Source organism: Lepisma saccharinum, chromosome 9 (assembly GCF_977018435.1).
Source record: "Lepisma saccharinum chromosome 9, izLepSacc3.1, whole genome shotgun sequence".
NCBI classification, from domain to species: domain Eukaryota; kingdom Metazoa; phylum Arthropoda; class Insecta; order Zygentoma; family Lepismatidae; genus Lepisma; species Lepisma saccharinum.
The window spans coordinates 79,305,787-79,327,042 of record NC_139237.1 but is presented as its reverse complement, the minus strand read 5'-3'; the positions used below and the strand labels follow the sequence as shown (position 1 = coordinate 79,327,042).

General features: G+C 37.6%; 1 protein-coding gene across 1 annotated transcript; it reads right to left on the bottom strand.

The window, feature by feature from the left end:
• Window positions 1–992: 992 nt before the first annotated feature.
• On the bottom strand, window positions 993–20,660 carry LOC145992757 (uncharacterized). Its single transcript, XM_083129145.1, has 3 exons — window positions 20,574–20,660; window positions 5,405–5,508; window positions 993–2,195 (listed from the first exon to the last, which is right to left on the bottom strand). The coding sequence occupies exons 2-3, from the start codon at window positions 5,453–5,455 to the stop codon at window positions 1,164–1,166; spliced, it is 1,083 nt and encodes a 360-aa protein (XP_082985271.1). The 5' UTR covers window positions 5,456–5,508; window positions 20,574–20,660; the 3' UTR covers window positions 993–1,163.
• Window positions 20,661–21,256: the final 596 nt, after the last annotated feature.

Genomic DNA, 21,256 nt, shown 5'->3' with positions numbered 1-21,256 from the left:
TCCAGAGAAGTGTACGTGGAAGAGAAGTTGAAATCTGGGTGTCTTGATAAAGAGTCACTCACCCCTTACACCCTTTTTATCCTGTTAGATAACAAACCGCCCTGGTCCATCACCTAGCATACACTGTGTGTGTGGGGGGTGTGTGTGTGTGTGTGTGTGTATGTGTGTGTGTGTGTGTGTGTGTGTGTGTGTGTGTGTGTTTTCGAGTACTTACGCTTTAATGTTCTAATTTCATACATCATCAAGATTTTTGGACTGTTGGCCAATATGGTAATCGCTTCTCAATTATTTTGTAATTAAGAACAGCTGACGAAATTGAGATCAAATGATTGACTGATTGGGTTTATTTTCTTCGTTTTTCTGTCACTTTGATTAATAGCGAAGATGAGGATGATTGATTGATTTGGTGTTTTAAGTCCACTTTATGCACAGTAAGTGGGATCCGAACCACTATGTGCCTTCACCGGGTATCGAATCCGGGATCCCTTGATTACAAGTCGACGACGCTACCACTGCGCCATTGGGGAGGCCCTCGAAGACATGATGAAACTGATGAAGGGACACTCACAAAGAACACCCGTGCCCATGCCGGGATTTGAACCCGGAACCCCTGGCGTCGTTGCGCACTGTAATAACCACTCCCACACGTAGGTCGGCTGAGATCAAATGAGGTAGAATATTTTGAAATTATTAATATCTATCTATATATTTTGATTCGTGTTACGATTGCATTTCGTGTTACAATTGCATTTGATACAGTTAGTTCAAAATCAGTGGTAAGCACATCGCGCTACGACGTCAGGGTCCCGAGTTCGAATCACGGCCTGGGTATAGATGTTTCGAGTGTCCATTCATCAATTTCATCACATCATCACTCATCCCCATCTTCGCAAATTAGCCAAAAGTGACATAAAAAGCGAAGTAAAATAAACCAAATAAAGTTCAGAGTACAGGAAGTGCCATTACTTTGAGAATGTAAATATCTGTTCATGGTCGATTCGTTTAATAAAGTTACAAACAGACAAAAGGCGGTTGAATTCTAATCTTACTGAAACTGTTAACGGTGACAAAATAAACATATAAAGATTTAAAACAACCTTCTTATGACTTTACTATAAAGTTGTTCCGAAACGTACAAATTGTAAAGATACTAATCTGCTTTGTTAAAACTCAGGGGAGGAATAACTTAATTCAAACAGTTTCGATAAATCTGCATGACTCAACTGCTGGTGGATGGTTGCAAGCACAGGCAAAGGGCCAGTTAATAAGTCCACTGAGATGGTCATATTTTGAGCTACTTCGTCCGCCAGTGAGTTCACCGTCTCAAAAAGTTCTGCAAGAGTGTCCGATACTGGAGGACGAACCTTCTCGAAGGCAGACATGAAGCCATTTTCTAGGATCGAGGACTGCTGCCTCAACGTAGAAGTACTTAAAGCAAGACGTAGCTCTGCTTCTTGGAAAATGTCAGCTGTTTCCTCTTTCAGCTTCCAGTACAAATTCGGTAGCACGCTGTTCATGTCTTGCAAGGATATACTGTCACTAGGTGATAAGACTTCTGCACGAGTCTTAACAAGATCATCTATCCGGTTTGAAATTTCCTGCAGCTGGTCAACGACGTCATCCAGCTTGGTTTTCGCCTTCTCTACGACTTCCGTTATCTTTGTGGTTTCATTCTCTACTATTCCCTCCATACTGCTGAACTCGCGGACCATTCTTTCCAACAACTCCTTCACGATGTCAGGCATGGCGTAATCCTGGAACTCTTCTGGAGTCTGATCCACCAGGAAGTCAAAGGAAAACACCTGGAGGCTCATGGAATCTTGTGAAGTCCTCGAGGCATTCTGCAACCTACCCAGAATCGTTCTTTCTTTGCTGAAGAACTCTGTCGGCAAGTCATTGAACACATGTCTCAGTGAGGTCTTCCACCTCTCAATGGCATCATTCAGAGAAGGGTCCATGTCATTCAATACTCTCTGGGCTGCAACTATCGATTCTTGAAGCTGGCTGTGTATGTCGATGATGATGTCGTTCAGCTGTTCCATGATAGACAAGGTGACGTTCTGGGCTGCATCCGAAAATATTTCAATAATGGGAAGGCTTGCTGGAACAATATTCTCCACGACCTCCTTGATGTTCTGCACAGCATCTGCATAGAAGTCAAACTCCAAATCTTCTTCCAAAGGATAACATTCTAGCTGAAAAGAAAATGATGTAAAATACAGATGTATCTATATTCTGTTAACACTATATCAGATAATTAATGTGTATACTCTTGTACATCTATGTTTCGAATAAATTTATACAGCCAAGCGTTTTGTTTCTGTGGGAGAAGCCAATATTTATATCGGCATGTGTCTCGGAAATATAATGAACATTACTCAAGGTGGAATTGGTAGATATGAGCCCCATTACAGAGCTTTTATGTTTGGGAACTGTCATGTAACGCACATTGAAAGCCCTCACAAATTTATACAAAATGTTTGTTCTGGAGTACTGTTTTAAATTATTAATAATAATAACTCTTTCCAAGGATAACTGCTTCAAATTGTTGTTATTATTCTGCATAGTTACATGACATGACTCCATACAACCCTGTTTGTTGAACATCTCAAATCGACTCATCTGCATAAATTCAATTTTGGTCATTACTAGGCTAGGTTCTTTTTAGAATCTAAAAATCCAATAAAAATAAAAATTCACTGATCTAAAATTTCCAAAAGTATGTACTAAAACATGAAAATATGCCCGACCATCTCAGCTTGAACATATTCAATAAATACTTACATGTTTAAAGAGAATAATGCATCGTTTAAAAGTCTATTTTGGCCTGGGCTTATGTGTTTTTCAGAGCTGTTGTAGTACAGTCGATAAAGGCCGTCTGACTACTACACGGGAGAGGAGGGGAGATTCCTTTAACGTGGCTGAATTCAGACCTCAACTTTTCATCTAATGTCACTGCATAAGCAGCTCCAGGGTTTACCCAGCATCTCATCGATGGGTGTCTGGAGGATGGCCATTGAAGAGCAATCTGACGATTATTGACAAGACTCGAACAAGTGTTCTCGGGTTACCACCCAGGTTAATTCAGGATAGGGGATGCTGTCCGCTCAGGTAAGAAAATTTTCATGAAGCACCCCCAGTTAATTTGCATAGGTATCCCCCACATACTGCACTGTCTACATGTTGCTACATACAATCATCTCCCCTATCTCTGAAGTCCACTAAGCATCAAGCTAGCAATTTTCACTTCAAGCACTGACTAAAATGCAACATTACTTGTGAGACACCCTATTAAATTAACCTTTCCATGTTTATCTTTGTTCTTGAAGAGATGAGGAGTTTGGCAGAATATTTATAGAATGAGAATTTCGATTTCACTAATCTTTCCATAATTGATAATAGAAGTTAGAAGCGTTTAGAAGCCAGGGGCGATTCCTCCATGTAGGAAGTGAGGAACTTCCTACAGTTCATTTACACTTATATCCAGTTTTCTACTTTTTTAGGACTTTAATGTACGTTATTAAATTATGAGCGCAATATGCGTACATTTTACTAGGTTTGCTACTGTTCGCTGTCACTCGCTTGCTCATGGCTTGCTCCATCTGCCGCCCAAAGACGACAGTTGTTCCTGCTGCTAAGGAACCTCCATCTTCCACCTACCGCGGGATGGGCGAGGGGTGTGGAAGGGAGTGGGACGGGGTTTCTCGGTTAAATGGCCAGCGAGGAACCATAGAGGGCTTCCTACATTCAGTGATGCCAACCCTGGATTATTGTTCTAAACCTAGCATAATTTGAACTTCGCTGGCATCCGGTACCCTGTGTTTGGGAGACAGAAATTTCATTCAAAGGAAGATACTTTGAGAAAATATATTTTATATCTCATTTGTACTTCTCTAGCGGGCTTGTTCCAAACAAGAGAAAGTATGCCGACTAAAGTACAAGGTTTTACAATCACATGTCGGTCCATCCTCTTGTTTTAATCTTTTCTTTATACTCCCCGATTAGGAAATGAACATTTTATGAAAGGAAATCTGTAGAAAGTTGGAGGTCACAAATAAAACATACGGGCCGCCGTTCCCAACCGTCGAATTTTCTCCAACTTTTTCAAGCACACTATACATTGTAATCGATTTGATGGGCGCAATTCTCAATGTTGCTTAACTGTGGTAAATAATGGATAACCCAAGTTCCACAACTCCAAAATAGCTGCATAAATTGAACTTAAAACTACATAATTAGTTGCATTTAGCATAATTTAAGAGTTGAAGCAGCAATTCTTCTTATCAGGAGGTTGGCAACGCTGTCCTCAATACACACGACAACAGGCAGGGAGGATCCCACGAATGTCGAACCACAGATAGACGCATATACATAATATCTGTGGTCGAACCAGCTTGGTTCACTCAAAAGTTCGAGGTTGTTATCGAAACAAGTGGCGCGGTGTGTGCATTTTTGCAAGCTAACTAGACCCATACTCATGATTTTTTTATTCTTTTAGTGAGGGAAGATTCGAAATTCTGGTGGAGCATTAGATGCGACAACGACGCTATGGTAGTATTGCAGCTAGACATTGCAGAGTTGGGAAAAAAATTAAAACTCCCCACAGACACCCCCTCCCCTCCCCTTTCCCAACCAGACAAACAAGCATCAACGCAATCGCTTACAGACCAAGGCTATCACACAGAGTACAGTTTGGTGCTTCTTGTTTACACTCAATTCTCGGAAGTATTAGAATAGTACTGTATTCCGCAAATTGTCATATTTTCAAATTTCCTTTAATTTTCTTTTACCAGTATCATTGAACAGCCACGATAATTCTATATTTAGAAAATAATATATTTATAAATTAAATGATGTAGGCCTACGTATTAGCAATGATTCTTGTAATGAATTTAAATCGGGTATCGGGACGTCTGGTAGCCTCCCATCAATTGTTAAAAAATTAAAACGACCAAATATTGCAGACTGCAGAGTTCTGGAGCTTGCCTATCTCCACAAACAACCCATTCATTCAAGAAAGAGAAAAATCGAAATTCTATCACAATATGAAAAATTGTCAATGTTATATTTTCGTATGTATTTTTAGGTTCGCATATAAATATTTTATTGGCCCCCTTGGGTACAGGGTTGCAGCTAACATTGTAAATGCAGTGGACAGTACAAGTGATACGTGTGCCTGTTTAATTGAACACATTTTCAAAGTCTTTTCTTTGTTCTTTCTTGTTGTCTGTTGATCATAACTTCCTACATCTATGAAAAGCCACGAGTCGCCACTGTTAGAAGCTTAGGCTTAATTTCTGCTCAAAAAACAGGTCAAACGATTGTATTCATTCATTTGGGTACATGCGAAAGGGAAACAATTTCTCACTGGGACTTTAACTCTCGAATAAATTTATAAACTTACTTGGCTACAAAGAAACAATATTGTATATGCTGTTAACAGCTTGTGATCCATGATGCTCCCAGCACTCAACTCCTATACAAAAGGACGTTCTCCAAGTATGGACCCTAAAAATATATGAAAGAAAACAAGTAATGAATTCTAAAATAGTCATCTTGTTATTATTTCACCTCTCTCTCTTATACACGCACATATCTACTTTTGCCAATTGAGAGTACGCCCTGTGTTTTAGGATTTTTCCATATCTGACTTGAGGGCCTCCCCGATGGCGCAGTGGTAGCGTCGTCGCCTTCTAATCAAGGGGTCCGGGTTCGAGACCCGGTGGAGCCACATAGTGGTTCGGATCCCACTTTAAACTGTAGGTCCAGTCACGATTACCTATACTGTGCATAAAGTGGACTTAAAACAACAAATCAATCAATATTTGACTGGGTGTAGTGTAATTTTTTTAGTACTTTATTACGTAAATATATTCACGAAATTCTTATCTTTCTACATATGTGACTAATTGGTCCTCTATAAGAGTAGACTCTGATTTCATAAGCTACATAAATGTCTTAAAATTTACCTTTACAACCCCCGAAATAGCAACATACATTCTCCAGTAGGACAATTCTGTATAAACTCCTGTATATGTGGAAACATGTGGCAAATAGTGAACATCCCCCCTCTCCAGTTTCAGTTAAAACATTTAGGCCAAGTACAGATTTACCTCCCATGGGAAAGGATTGGATACCCCTAGTTAAAAGCATAATTTTAATGATTTGATTCCAGCGCCATCAATGGGAAATTGTTGAATTACATATTATTTTCCTCCCTTTGGAAAAGTTTGCATACTTCATATTAAAAGAGTGATTTTAATGTAGTTGATTCCAGCGCCAACATGATAAAATTGCTGAACTATACATTACTTACCTTCCATGGGAATAGATTGGATAACTCCATGTTAAAAGCGTGATATTAATATTTTGATTCCAGCGCTATCATCGGGAAATGGCTGAAGTATAGATTATTTACGACCAATGGGAAAGATTGGAAACCTCCATGTTAAAAGTGTAATATTAATATATTTTATCCCAGCGCCATCATCGGGAAAATGTTGAACTACAGAAAATTTACCTACCTTTGGGAAAGATTGGACACTCCTTGTTGGTGATTTTAATATAGTTGATTCCAGCGCCAACGTCGTGAAATTGCTGAACTACACATTACTGACCTCCCTTGAGAAAAGATTGGATAACTCCATGTCAAAACCCATGATTTTAATATATGTGATTTCAGCGCCATCATCGGGCAATAGTTGAACTACAGATTTATGTCCCATGGGACAAGATTGGATACCTCCATGATAAAAGCGTAATTTTAATATATTAGATTCCAGCGCCATTATCGCTAAATTGTTGAACTACATATAATTTACCACCCTTTAGAAAAACTTGATTTTAATATATTCAATTACAGCGCCATCATCGGGAAGTAGCAGAACTACAAATCATGTACCTCCCTTTTGAGGTATATATCCTTTCTCAGAAGTTCTGCTACTTCCCGATGATGGCGCTGAAATCAAATATACTAAAAACTCGATTTAAATATGAAGTGTCCAATCTTTCCCATAGGAGGTAAACAATTTGTAGTTCAGTAATCAAATATTTTTAAATTACGTTTTTAAAATGGAGGTATCCAATCTTTTCCCAAAGGAGGTAAATAATATGTAGTTCAGCCATTTCCCGATGATGGCGCTGGAATTAAATATATTAAAATCACGGTTTTAACATAGAGGCATGATAGAGGTATCAAATCTTTTCCCAAGGGAGGTAAGTGATGTGTAGTTCAGCAATTTCATGATGTTGGCGCTGGAATCAACTATATTAAAATCATGGTTTAAAACATGGAGGTATCCAATCTTTTCCCAAGGAAGGTAAATAATTTGTAGTTCAGAAATTCCTCGATAATGGCGCTAGAATCAAATATATTTAAATTACGCTCTTACGGAGGTATCCAATATTTTCCCAAGGGAGGTAAATAATACGTATGTATTCAGCCATTTCCCGATGATAGCGCTGGAATCAAATATATTAAAATCCCGGTTTTAACACAGTGATATCCAATCTTTTCCCAAGGAAGGTAAATAATTTGAGGTTCAGCAACTGAAGATCCCGGTGCAAGAACCAGACAGTTCCAAATTATAAAAGTTTTCAGGAGACACGAAAAACTGAATAAAAGAATGAAATGTCGAAGAAGTAATTTACCAACTTTCAATGAAAAAATCATAAAAATGGGAACTCTTTACACATATTCTATAATGTAATTCACCCAGGAACATGAAATGACTTTCTTTCGGTTGAGAAAGGACGATTCTTTGAAAATAAGGCTAAAGTTTGCGTCCCCTTCCAAAAATAGCGGGGAAGAGGGGGCAAGCTCCCTTATTTTTATGATTTTTTCATTGAAAGTTGGGGCCGCGGCCCACCCAACCCCTCTTATTGCCTTTTGTGTTATGATTCCTGCACCAGTGACCCATCGGCCAACTACGCCTATATTTTCTGTGGGTTACATGTGACCCATTGTCCGAGTAAATGTTAAATAACAATAAATGGGTAACGGGGTAAACAAGCAACCCTGGGAGAGGGAGTAAAGGCGGTCGGAGCGTGGTGCTGATCACAGCACCCTCAAAACGAGGGGGCGAGATCGAGAATCTGTGTTTGGGATTCCGAACAGTCGAGAAATTCCAAATTATCATATATAACAGTGACCAAATCTTGCGTAGTTTCTGCACTTAAAAGGTCTGGAATTTCTTTAAATGGCCAATTTTTATTGCAGATGTGCAAAATCAATCACTTTGGGGGGGAAGTTCAATTCTAGATTTTCACAGTGTTGGGAAATTTCGAAAAATTTACGACCTAGTCGGGGAAATGGAGATTTTCTCAATACCGGAAATCAGAATTATATAAAAAAAAATCCCTTCCCAATGCCATTACAGCAGTGAACATGATTCTAATAACAGCTGAAAACAGTCTCCCAAGATTTTGTAGGACATGGTAGCAAATTGCTGAAACTTTACAGCCTGTAAATCACAGAAAACAAAATAATTTTCATTAAATATCGCTTCAATTTAACCATTCGAATTCCATGAAATTTTTCCAGATATCTCAAAGGGGTAAGTGCCCCCCTGGTCCCCTTCTGTCGGTCCCCTTGCTGAGAGATACCTCTGCGTTGAGCCAAGAAGCATCAATGATAGCTAAAATGTAAAAATGTTGCACCCTTCGGACTACGCAATACGTTCTAATGGCGACTTGAACTCCAGGCTTGCTGCAAGTGTGATACGCAAGTATCAGGCAAATTGTCACTTATACACCTGCTGCAAATTTATATTCACTTAAAATGCAAACTCATGGTTCCTGCACACTTACAGTGAACTTGCATTCAACTTGAAGTGCCAAGCAAGTCTCGCAAGACAAATGCAAATCAAGTGCAAACTTGCACTTAACTTACGTGCTATCTGGGAAGGGGCATTCACGTGCAATAGCTGGAAGCAACTGTAACATACATATTGAAGAGTGCGGTTTCGATAGCAACTGCTGCACGCCGCCGAGTGCCCGAACCAGTAGCGTACGCAGGATTTCATCAAGGGGGGTATTATTTCTAAAACTTTTTTCCAAATTCACATTACCATTGTTCTATTATACTTTAATTAAATAATAATAATCACAATTAATTAATGTTACTTATTATTAATTAATTAGCTAAATTAATACTAATAATACTACTAATACCACTACCACTACTATTAAGTAGTAGAGATCTACATAAATATAGTATTTATGAAAACATCAGAACGAAATTACTTTCTAGTCATTCGATTTTTATCAAATCCTGGGAGCATTTTTTTGTTTCTTTGTTACGAAATAATTGTCTGGTCAACAAGGTGAGACATTTCAAGGATGAAGAAGATCCATAAATACAAGAAAATATATTAAAATAAATTGAAATAATCAAAGTATGGAACTCATCCAAGGAGCTGCGGTGATCTGGTCGGTAGAGCGTCTGACAAGTGACAATCACGCGAAATTGGTTGGAATTTTTCCGGCTTCTTCCCCGCGTAAATGTCCCCGATAATTCACATCTGGATTATCTCGCTGTTCTTACCAATAGTTAAGCTTATTGTCGTTTGAATAATTGTCTAGTCAACAAGGTGACACATTTTAAATAGAGACATTCAAACGTGCTGCGGTAAACAATACAATGGGAAGGCGAATTGGTGACTATTCTTGTCCGCCTAGCCTTTGTCTATACATTAGCCTCTTACAACGTACCAACAACTTTATTTGGTTAATTCTCATTGTTCACACAAAAAAATACATGTTCGTTGAACACTGGCGTACGTAGAGGGTTGGCCGATGGTGTTCCAGCCCCTACCGAAATTTTGAGAAAATCAGAATTTTCAAATAAAAATCCGTTAAGAACTTTAAAAAAATCAAAATGTGTAAATGCGAAACCTCTTTTAAAGTGAATCCCGATGACCATTTTTGTCTTTGAATACAATTTTAATAGACTGAAAAGCTCCAAAAATACGAAATATTTTATTATGCATCCTGCCCTCCAAAGTGAAGCCATGTGCTATCCACATTTACTATTCCAGCCCCTCCCGAAAAAAAAATCCTGCGTACGGCAGTGTATTGAACATTGTTGCAACTGAGATACAAAACAACTTTTTTTCCTCTTTTAAATCATAGTTACCCTAACTTAACCTCATAAACTTGTGTTTATTTTCAAGGCATCACTCTGAAAGACGCGTGTGTTTGGAATGCTGTGCTTTTCTCCATGCTGCATGGAAATAATAATTCAAATTATTATTATTATTAGTAGTAGTAGTAGTAGTAGTAGTAGAAGTAGTAATAGTAATATTATTGTCCCAGATCTTTGACTGTGAAAAATTGACCATTTAATATTTTTCCACAGCATTTTTCATAATATTTCACAAGCTCAAGGGGGGGTTTAAACCCCGTAACCCCCCCCCCCTTGCGTACGCCACTGGCCCGAACACTGAACTATAGCCATAGAATATAGCCGCTGCAAGAACGAGACTACTTCAGGAGCTGTCTGCGACGATGCGCCAGCAGAAACACGCAGACAACTACTTTTCCATTCCTACTTCGCAACAAATCTGTGGAGCTGTCTGATTCTTGCACCAGCAGATAGATGATAGATTACAGCAAAAAAACAATTTTGACCAAAAAGTGGAACTGTCTGGTAATAATTATATCTTTATTGAGCGGGCGAGGTTCAGCGAACGCTGTTCTCCCACCTAACCCTTGTCAGAATACAGTCTACAGTTACAAACGGTATATACAGTACAGGCGCGGAGCGTCCATGTAAGCCGTGTAAGCCGGGCTTACACTTTATTAGTTCTAGTAAAATATATGTAATTATATGGCAAAATTAATAAAAACTTCAAAGTTCAACTCGCCCGATACCAGTCTTCGAGATCCTGTTTGTTAGATTGCAACACTTCAGCACCAGACGGCACATGAGAACTCCCGCCTTTTGCTTGGGGAAAGTTGTAAGCCGTCTGAATGTTGCCTTACAAATTTCTGACCGCGAAGGAGCAGTGCCTACCGTCGCCCACCGTATCTGGAAGGAGAAGAGCAAGGAATATAGGGAGAAAAGCGCGTCGAAACCCTAGGTGTGTAAACCTACGGGCAGAGGCTTACAACAGCGTTGCAAACCTCATGTTTAGAAAAAGTGTTGTTCATGGACGTCCGCAGTATTTCTTTTCACCAGGGAGGATTAAGCAAAGTATTTTTTTTCAGGGGTTAGGGTAAACTAGGTATATTTCCCTTCTCAAAATATACTAATTCAATTTGAAGTTAACATTTTTCTGCAACGCCCTTACAATAATTAACAATTTGATGTGACTGAAATGAAATTATATGTGTGAAAATGGTTGACATTCATTTTTCAGGAAGTGTCTCCTCCCCTTGCCCCTTCTGGACATCCATGATGTCGTTTAAACTCCGAAATTATGCTACATACTACAAACGACTTTTTAAACTTGTGCGAGATTTTGCACCATTATTCTTGGGTTGGCTTCACTGAATACGCGCCAGCGAGACAGGTCCTGCAAGAGGAGGGGCTCCAGAGTTGTCGGGTATGAATGGTTGACTGCAAAGGAAATTTGAGCCGGTGGTGCTTCAAGGAGGTTTTTTTTCCAGGAACAGGGAATTCTGAAGCAAAAATCTAACAGGAAGGGGAAAAAGGAGAAACCTAGAAATGAGCGGGATACGGGAAAACTAGATACACATTGATGTGCTAAATTCTTGTTGTTTCTGTTTTTCGCTTGTAGGAGAGCATAAACATTAGACATATTAAGACTCTGTTTTCCGTTTATGTATGAACTCAGCTGGTAATAATTGAGCTAAAAAGTGAAATAAATGTTAATGAAAACTGAAGATTGAACCAATTTTACAAATTTCATGTCAAATGTGAACCAAATATTATTAATTACATAGTCCGTGATTCAAACACTCTTCGAACAACCTACGAAAAGCCTGTTTATGATCTTTTAGGTGCTAGATTTGCTTTTACACTATCCTAAGAAAGCACTTACATGTCCTTTGATAGAAATTTCTGGATATATCCCTACAATTTGTGAGCATTTCTTTTATATTGTATTTTTTTTTACTAAATATAGGGAATTTTAAGGCAAGAGAGGGAATTTATTTATATCTGAAAGGGATATTCCCCTCACAGTCCGAAAGATCACTGCTTTGAGCAGTGACCGATTTTGGATCTGGTTTCTTTTTGTTTCCCCCTTCTTGCTGTGTTTGTTAAAGTCTCGAGGTATTGCTTTTGCGAATTCCATCTATTGAAAAGCGGACTGTCTTCCCTGTGCTGTGGTGTGATACAGTAGTGAAGTGCATTATGGAATAAAATGAGTGTGATTGTGCGGTGGGGTGGAGAACTTGTTGAAGACGCCGTTGTCCAGCAAGGATTTTGTGGCCAAGAAGAAACCTTTGGATATAGGTAGGCCCACCCCTTCCTTCTCTAGCAGACATAGTAACAGAAACGAAAAATAAAGTGCGCCGATTTTGCGATTCATGATACGGAGCTGATACTTGGTTATGCGGTTGTAAAAAGTATTCAGCACTTTTCTGTTTCCTTCTGTTTTCGTTTGTTTATTATTATTCATTTTATCTAACTTTGCATATTTTTTATCGATACGTTACTCATTGTGATAGGAATAACACTGACTTAATTATCAGATATCCAGAATTTTTAATTTGGTGAAAAATTCCAGGGAAGTGTTCTGAAAAAATTGGGGGGGGGGTGTTTTTTTGGATAAATCACTAACCATGTCAGCCCAAAAATAAGCACAACGGGAAATAGCCTTCGTCATGCTAGGCTTACACTGTTGGAAAGGTCACGCTCCGCCACTGATACAGTATGTAACATTCTTGTTCGTACACACGGATTTTCAAAGAAAATGCTTTAATATCTGAAAGGAAATACACTCTTTTGAAATTGTTTCTTTACAATTCAATAACTAATGTCATTAGGAACATAAAATCTTACCCAAATTCTGTATAACCAATGACAATAACAAATTTAAATGAAACTGAAAGAGAAACATGCCATTTTTTGTACAACTTTTCTATTCGTACACTTAATAATATAAAAGAAAAAAGTATATTCAGAGCAAATTGACTGACAGTTCTAATACTTCGATGCGTATCCTTTGACTCTAATTACTGCTTGACACCTGTTCTTCATAGAATTAACGAGTTTCCGACATGTTTCAGAGCTTATTTTATTCCACTCGGCTTGCACAACAGTTTTCAACTCTTGTTTGGACTTGATGCCTGCTTTATGGACTCGCCTCTTCAAAATTGTTCATAAATGCTCAATGGGATTTAAGTCTGGACTTTGAGCTGTTGTTTGTAGTAGTTTGGGCACATTCCATATTAGCCAATTCATGTTAACTCGCACCTTATGCTTACTGTCATTGTCTTGGAATCTGTAGATAGGCGGCATGTCCATTTTTTGGGCACTGTTTTACATTGTTCTTCAATTTGTCGAAATAGACATGTGCATCCATGATACCATCAATAAACTGGATGGTACCAACACCTTTGGACGACATACAGCCCCAAATCATTAGGGTTACCAGACGTCCGGATTTTCCCGGACATGTCCTACATTTTAGCCTTATGTCCGGCGTCCGGGAGGAATTTGAAAAATATCATAAATGTCCTACATTTTGAGCGTCAAATAATATTAATTATGAAAATATGTTACAGAAAAAATCATGCAAGTTACAAATCTATGGATTGCGCTTCCAAACTCAATAGTGAAATTTATTTTGATTCAGTCATTGAGTCATTGCCCAAAAAGAAAAAAAGTTTGTCCTGCCATTAAACAAACGGGAAAACGGAAGCAATAATGAACAAAGTTTTGGGGGATCACTTTCTGATAACGTCACTCTTCAATGCCTGAGCAGAATTTCTTGCCTTATGCTTTATACTGATGGAACAAGGTGTTGCTCATTCTTACTCAATATTCAATATAAATTGATTTGAAAGCAGGGGTTTAGAGATCAAACTTATTCAGAGTGTCTGCCAGTCAAGAAAATCATAGAAGTCAAGAAAAAGTAAATAAATCAACAAATAGGTCAAGAGATCAATAAAAAGGCAAAAAATTATTCTTGTGGTCAAGAATTTTTGCTGCCATAATGACTGATTTGTTGGTTTAGTTTATTTTACTTCACCTTTTTTCTGTCCCTTTGGCTAATCGCGAAGATGAGGATGGAAGGTGGTAAGATAAGATGGACGAAGGAACAATCACAAACATATAGGGACAACCGACACAAGCCCCACATAAGATTATGCTGCCTGTGAGTCCAGATGCCAAAGACTCGCTTGTCTGCCAAATACAGTTCAGGATGCATTAATACGAGAAAGCAGATCTAATTCTCTTCTTAAATTCAGCTTCAGTTTTTATCTTAACTGGTCCTTTGGTAGGGGTTTTCATTAAATAAATATTTATTTTCTTAATTACTAATTTCCAAATTTACCTAAGTAAAGGTCGAATAAATAAACGTTAAGAAAAACGGAAAAAATGTCTAGAAAAGTCCAGAATTCTGGATGTGTTATTTTCGTAGACACTCTGTTATTGAACTAAAAACTACCCAAAGTGAAACTTCTGGAACCATTTTAAATTACGATAATTGCTGAATATTTGTTTGCCATTACAGGTCATAATTCAAATGTTGATAGAGTTCTTTCATTACAATCAACACAGACTCACGAGAGAAATTATTTTTTCATAAAGTCTGTGAAATGTTTGGTACTGGTCTCTATAATTTCAAAGAGTTTGACTATCCACTCCAACATCAATATATTTTGACTAAACCTTAAATTTTGATAAAAATTGTCTCCTCTGAGAAGAATCACTTAAATCATGTAGTAAGAGGTGCATTGATTAGTATGATTGCAAGTTTTGAAATTTAAAAATTCATTAAGAATTCATTTTTTTAAAACTGAAAAGTGTCATTTTTCAGCTGCTTTCTAACGTGTTCTATAGAAATATGTATTATTTATTGAGAATGTTTTGTGTCCTACATTTTGACTTAATGTCCTACATTTTAGGACAGCATGTCCTACATTTCCCTTACAGCGATCTGGTAACCCTATTAATGACCCACCACCGTGTTTAACTGTTGGAACTGTGTTAATGTGATCATTGTCTTTATTTGATTTTCTCCAGACCCTATTTATCCCATCTGACCCGTATATATTAATCTTGGACTCGTCTGACCATATGACACAATCCCAAAATTCCTGGTCCTTGTGGATGTTCTCTTTCGCGAATGAAAGTCTATTCCTGCGATTCACCTTATTTACATATGGCCTCTTTCATGGTATTCTGCCATGATATCCGTGCTTCCACAAGGCACGTCGGACAGTTTGATCGGACATCATCTTACCAGCAACATTTTCTACTAACGGTCGTAACTGAGGAACACTTAGTTGGGAGTTTTCTCGCACTCTTTTTGAAATAAAGCGTTCATCACGTTTATTCAACCGTCTCTCTTTTGGTTTTCTCGGCACATTCTGTTTTGAACCTTCCTGTCTAAATTTGTTTACTATGCAGTGATCTGTGGAGTGTGATTTATTGACTGTTTGTCCAATTTTTCTTAACGAATAACCTCTAAGGGTGAAATTTATAACAACATCCTTCAGATCGGAACTAAGTTCCTTCACCTTGCCCATTTCGAACATGCTGATAGATAGACGATAGGCTTACAACAATACCTACGCCAGCATTCCGCTTGACGGGGAGCGGGCCTGCATGTTCAAACTTGTTACGAAGTTGCAAACTGCACGAAATCGCCCGAATAGCGGTGGCGCTGTATGCGAGGAAGATTGAAACTTTTGCCTGTATTATAACAATGTTGCATGAAACAGCGTGGTTTTCTCTTTTCACACAAATTATATGCTCTTATATGCACTTTGAACATACATTTTTATTGACATTTGTTGGTGAAACCTTCATTAACATTAATTTCCAGGTGCATATGAAAATTATTATATTTACTAGTAGATATGACATTTTCTCCTAGGAAATTCTATGTGTACGAATAAGAATGTTACATACTGTATATCCAATAAGAAAAAAAAACATCTCGATGATGGCGCTAGAATCAAATATATTTAAATTATGCTTTTAACATGAAGGTATCCAATCGTTTCCCAAGGGAGGTAAATAATATGTAGTTCAGCCAATTCACGTGACGGTTTTAACACAGAGGTATCCAATCTTTTCCCAAGGAAGGTAAAAAAATTGTAGTTCAGCAATTTTCCGATGATGGCGCTAGAATCAAATATATCAAGATCACGCTTTTAAGATGGAGAAATCCAATCTTTTCTCAAGGAAGGTAAATAAATAATCTGTAGATCTGCCATTTCCCGATGATGGAAATGTCTCAAAAAATATTTAAAAAAATACAATTGTGCTGGATAATCATTCATGTGGTGGAACGAGTTGAAAAGTCTCTCCTAGCATATAATAATAATAATAATAATAATAGTGATAATAAATTGGGTTACTAGTTCATAATTATAATAATTATAAGCACACTACTACTACTACTACTAGTTATTATTATTATCATTCCTTCTATTATTATTAAAGCTTTATCATTGGGCTGATCTCCAATAAAAAATTCTGGCAACGCCAATGGATCTAAATACTTAGTCTCCCCAGACAAGAATTTGTGGTAGCACCTCTGACTCCTTGTTCCCCCATACCTACCCATATATGTGTACATATATACAGCATGTTTTAAAACTCCTGCAGGATTCTAAAAAGCTATACATAATGTTGATAATTTTCTTAATGGTTTGAGAAAATTCTGACATTTGGGCCCCCTTAACTGATCAAACTTAACTACGTCCCTGGACTAGTTATGTTAGGTGGTTAGTTTTTAATATTTGTGTGTACCACATTTCAAATGTGTTTTTTAAAATTTTATTATTATTATTTAGCCATTTCCAAAACAATTTTCCTCCCTTGCAGGAGGAAACCTGGAGCTGTGGCACCTCAAGCCCCTCACTAAATGCCTGATTCAAAAGCTGCTTAAGGCATAGATGTGTCATTGTGTTTGTTTAGTCATCTATTTCAAGTTCATCATTCATAATCACAGATCACAAGTGGTTTAATCTCTTTAAGCTATTGAATATCCCATACAGCACACAAATATCCAGGAGACACCTAATGGATGTCTTCTAGATAGACATACATTGGAAATCCCCATGATATCCAAATGTCCCTCCAGGGGACATGCATAGGATATCCAGGAAGGATATGCTTTGGACATTCTGTGGATCATTTTTGAACATGTTTTGGACATTCTGTGGATTATTTTTAGACATGTTTTGGACATTCTATGGATGAATTTTGGACATATTTCGGACATAGGTTCACGTGATTGGGATGTTATCTGGATGTTTTCATTGTGGATAAGGATATATTCTGGACTAAAATTGTACCTAATCTGGACATTATGCAAATATTTTTCGCACATACTTTGGATATAAAAAGGACATTCCTGGACTAGATTTACACATATCTAAGACCTCGGGTACACATATGCTTATAACAAGTAATCCTCTCTCTTTCTCTCTCTCTCTCTCACAAACACACACAAACTGACACACACAAATTCACACACACACACATTTAAACATCCGAATAAAAATGCTTTCTCTTTACATGTGTATCAATGAGCAGAGTATGCAGAGCTTATTCTTCACTACCACAGCCAGTGACGTGCGGTGACGTCGACACTTGGGGTAGCAGTCAGTGGTGTGCTCGAGGGAGGGGGGGGGGTTGGTGTGGATCACACCCCTATCCCTAAAAAAAGGAATGTCAATAACGGGAAAAAAATGCAAAATGATGAAAGAGTACTAAAAAAAAGTACACCTAACCCCCACCCACATTCAAAAATAAAAAACTATTTGATTTGACTAAGTCAGAGATCCTGGGTTCAAATCTCGGCTTGGCCATGTGTATTCTTTGTGTGTGTCCTTTCATCAATTTTATCGTATCATCTTCGCGATTAGCCAAAAGTGGCGGAAAAGAGACGTAAAATAAACCAAATCAAGCAATCAATCAATGATTTGATTTCATTTTTGTTACTGAGCATCGCTTTTTTTGTCACATTTGGTTAAGTGCGAAGATGATACGATAAAATTAATGAAGGGACACACACAAAGAACACCCACGCCCAGGTATGGGTTCAAATTCGGAACTCCTGGTGTCGTAGCGTGCTGTGATAACCCCCCCCCCCCCAGTTGGTTAATTTGGTGTTTTAAGTACACTTTGTGCACAGAAACAAAATACACTTTTTGTAGTTTTTTCAATTATATTCATTTGGCTTTCTGAGTTCTGAGATACATTTTTCATTCCAAATTATTTCATTATTCACTGCAGAGTACAACACATAGGACAAGAATGCGTACTCATCACGGGTTCGAAACCTGGCCTGGATTGTTCATATAAGGTCCCTTCATCAATTTCATCATATCATCACTCATCCTCATTTTCTCGATAACCAAATGTGGCAGAAAAGCGAAGTAAAATAAACCAAACAAACAACAATATGCCCAAATAAATACATCCGTTTTTATGACTGTTAGAGGCCAAGAGTAGTATATTTAAATAAAACACTACTGAAACGAGAGTGAGAGAGAGCCCGAGCACATATTTGTAATTTAATCATTATATATTCCATACTTGAAAAAATAAAAAATAAAGAAAGCATAAGATTATTGTCTCCACATAACACGTTCCCATTTCATAAATAATAAAACTACATCCCATACTATACATACATATTGTACAGTGGGATCCACTAGTATTGCTCGGCAAATTGCCCATGACTATTTTCATTAATCTTTCTCTTACATCGTACGTGTTTATAACCGATGGATTTTTATGAATGCTGGTGCAGAAGTTGTCAACAGCTTGTTTTGAGTTTTCTTTTAATTCTTGAAGCTCTTAATGGGTCAAATAAAGTGCACGAACATGGTGATGGACAATTTGCACGGTATTACTCATAGATCCCACTGTACAACGTGTAAAAGGTTGTGTAAATACAGAGAACATAAGTCCTGAGTTCTTTAGAGGATTTACAAAAAAAAATCTATGAGAAACCAATCCCCTATCTCTCCTATAGGAGATAGACTAGGGGACCTGAAAGCCTGGGCTTTCAACCATTGCAGCGGGGGGCGAGGGGGCAAGAGAGGTAGAGGTAAAAATCTTCCTTTTTCCTTCGGCCGGCTGTTTCTACCTGGAAACTGGTCAGGCGGAAGAAGAGCGAGCTAGGGTATCCAGCCAGCTTTGCCCGCGGATCACACCGATGGACGAGAAGTACATGGAAAAGAAAGTGTTGCATATGAACTTTGGCTTTAACAAGACAATAAATATTGTGATTTGAATATAATTCCACATGTGAGATTGATTGATCTATCTCTGCTAGACTAACTACTCCTCAGTGCATGTCACTGACCACAGCTAGCCAAGTTAACATTCTCAATGCAATGGTGTTATGTTCGAGACACAAAGGAAGCCTCGTGGCAAAGGAAGTTTCACCTGGCCTGGCATGAGTGACTTGCTGAAAAGACAATGGGTCTACGGATGACACAATTCCTCTAGAAGATGTTCTTAAGTTATGATTTATTACTACATCACAGAGTTTGAGTTCTAACATAATTAACTTGAGACTAGATACTATGAATGAATCTCTGCATGAATATCAAAACATTTATGCCAAATTTTTAATAAAACGACAACGTAATACCACATATCCCATAAACATCCAGGACAGGAGATCCCCTGGATATCTAAAATGACAGATTATATGGATATCCAGGATGGGACATGGCATATCCACAATATCCATGGATCTGAGATTTGTGTTGGGATATAGACTAAGTTGAATGTAAATGTAAGAAGTGTGCCTTGCAAATATTCGCAAAATAATCAATGTGCATTTTTTTTAATGAAGTTTGACCCATGCCCCCCCCAAGGATTTATATAGTTTTTTCCATCTAGGGGGTTGTAAGGATAAATTTAGAGCCAAAATGACCATCAATTTGACCTTTGTGAAGATATATAGGAGGGTTAGGTTGTGTGTGTGTGTGGATAAATCACTTCATTCACCAACTTTGGAGTTCATGTTAGATCTTGTTGAAATCATTCAAATATTCTTGTTGTTCATACATATAAAGCTATTATTACATATTAATAAAACTTAATATGGTACATAACCGAATGGTTAGCACTCTTGTCTTTGGTGCAAGTGGTCCCAGGTTCAAATCACAGTGGGAGCTCCAGAAATGTTGGCGATGGGAGTTGATGCGCAGACCATTCATCACTGAAAAAGCTGCTTGACACGAGCTTGGCCCTTGGAGGGCTGTTGAGACATGAAGTTTAGTTTTATGTAATAAATATTACTAATATACAAAATGCAATATACATGATTCATATATAACTTATATAATTTGACCCTCCAAATACATCAGCCTAACTACGTCCTTGATACATTTTAAAATGTTGACGTAAAAATTGTGCAGGATAGGACAACAATCAAATGAAGTATTAAAGATGAACTTACCATATACAACTTTAGTTACAGGAGGTGTGAATGTGTTCCAAAATTGTTTGAACTCCATTTTACATTACAAAGAATATTACACAATTCTGGAAGCCCTGACTTAAAATCATAGAGTTACAGATAAGGCATAAAAGGAGTTAGCAAAAAAGTGTCCTTATGTCATGGTCAATAAGAATACACAATTGTTACTAACTCTTTGGAAATCTTATTGTCTACATTGGCAATTTAATCGGTTATTGAAATTTTGTGAAACTAAACCAATCAAAAAATGTGAACACACAATGTGTGAAATAACAATCAAACTATTGTCTTTCAAACATTATGATCTTTTGCTTGTTTGTAAATATAAAAATTTGAGCTGTGTTCATGGAAGAATGATTCAATAGAGTTTTTTAGCATGTCAATGCTGATTCGAGACCGATAATTGGTAAAAAAAAATCTTCAGATTCTTCAATGAATTCGTATTCACTTCCTTGTCAAAGTAACACCATTATACAAATGTTAAGAAAAGAAAGAAGAAACATTATTTTTGACTCCTAATTTATTCTCAACACCCTTCATAAATACATATTTTCATGTTTTGGCTCCTTTTTTGTAAGTTACTAAAAATTAGGCCATACTGTCAACTGCATTTAACTACTTACTACTGAAAAACTCATTTTTTTTATTGTTCATGTAAACTT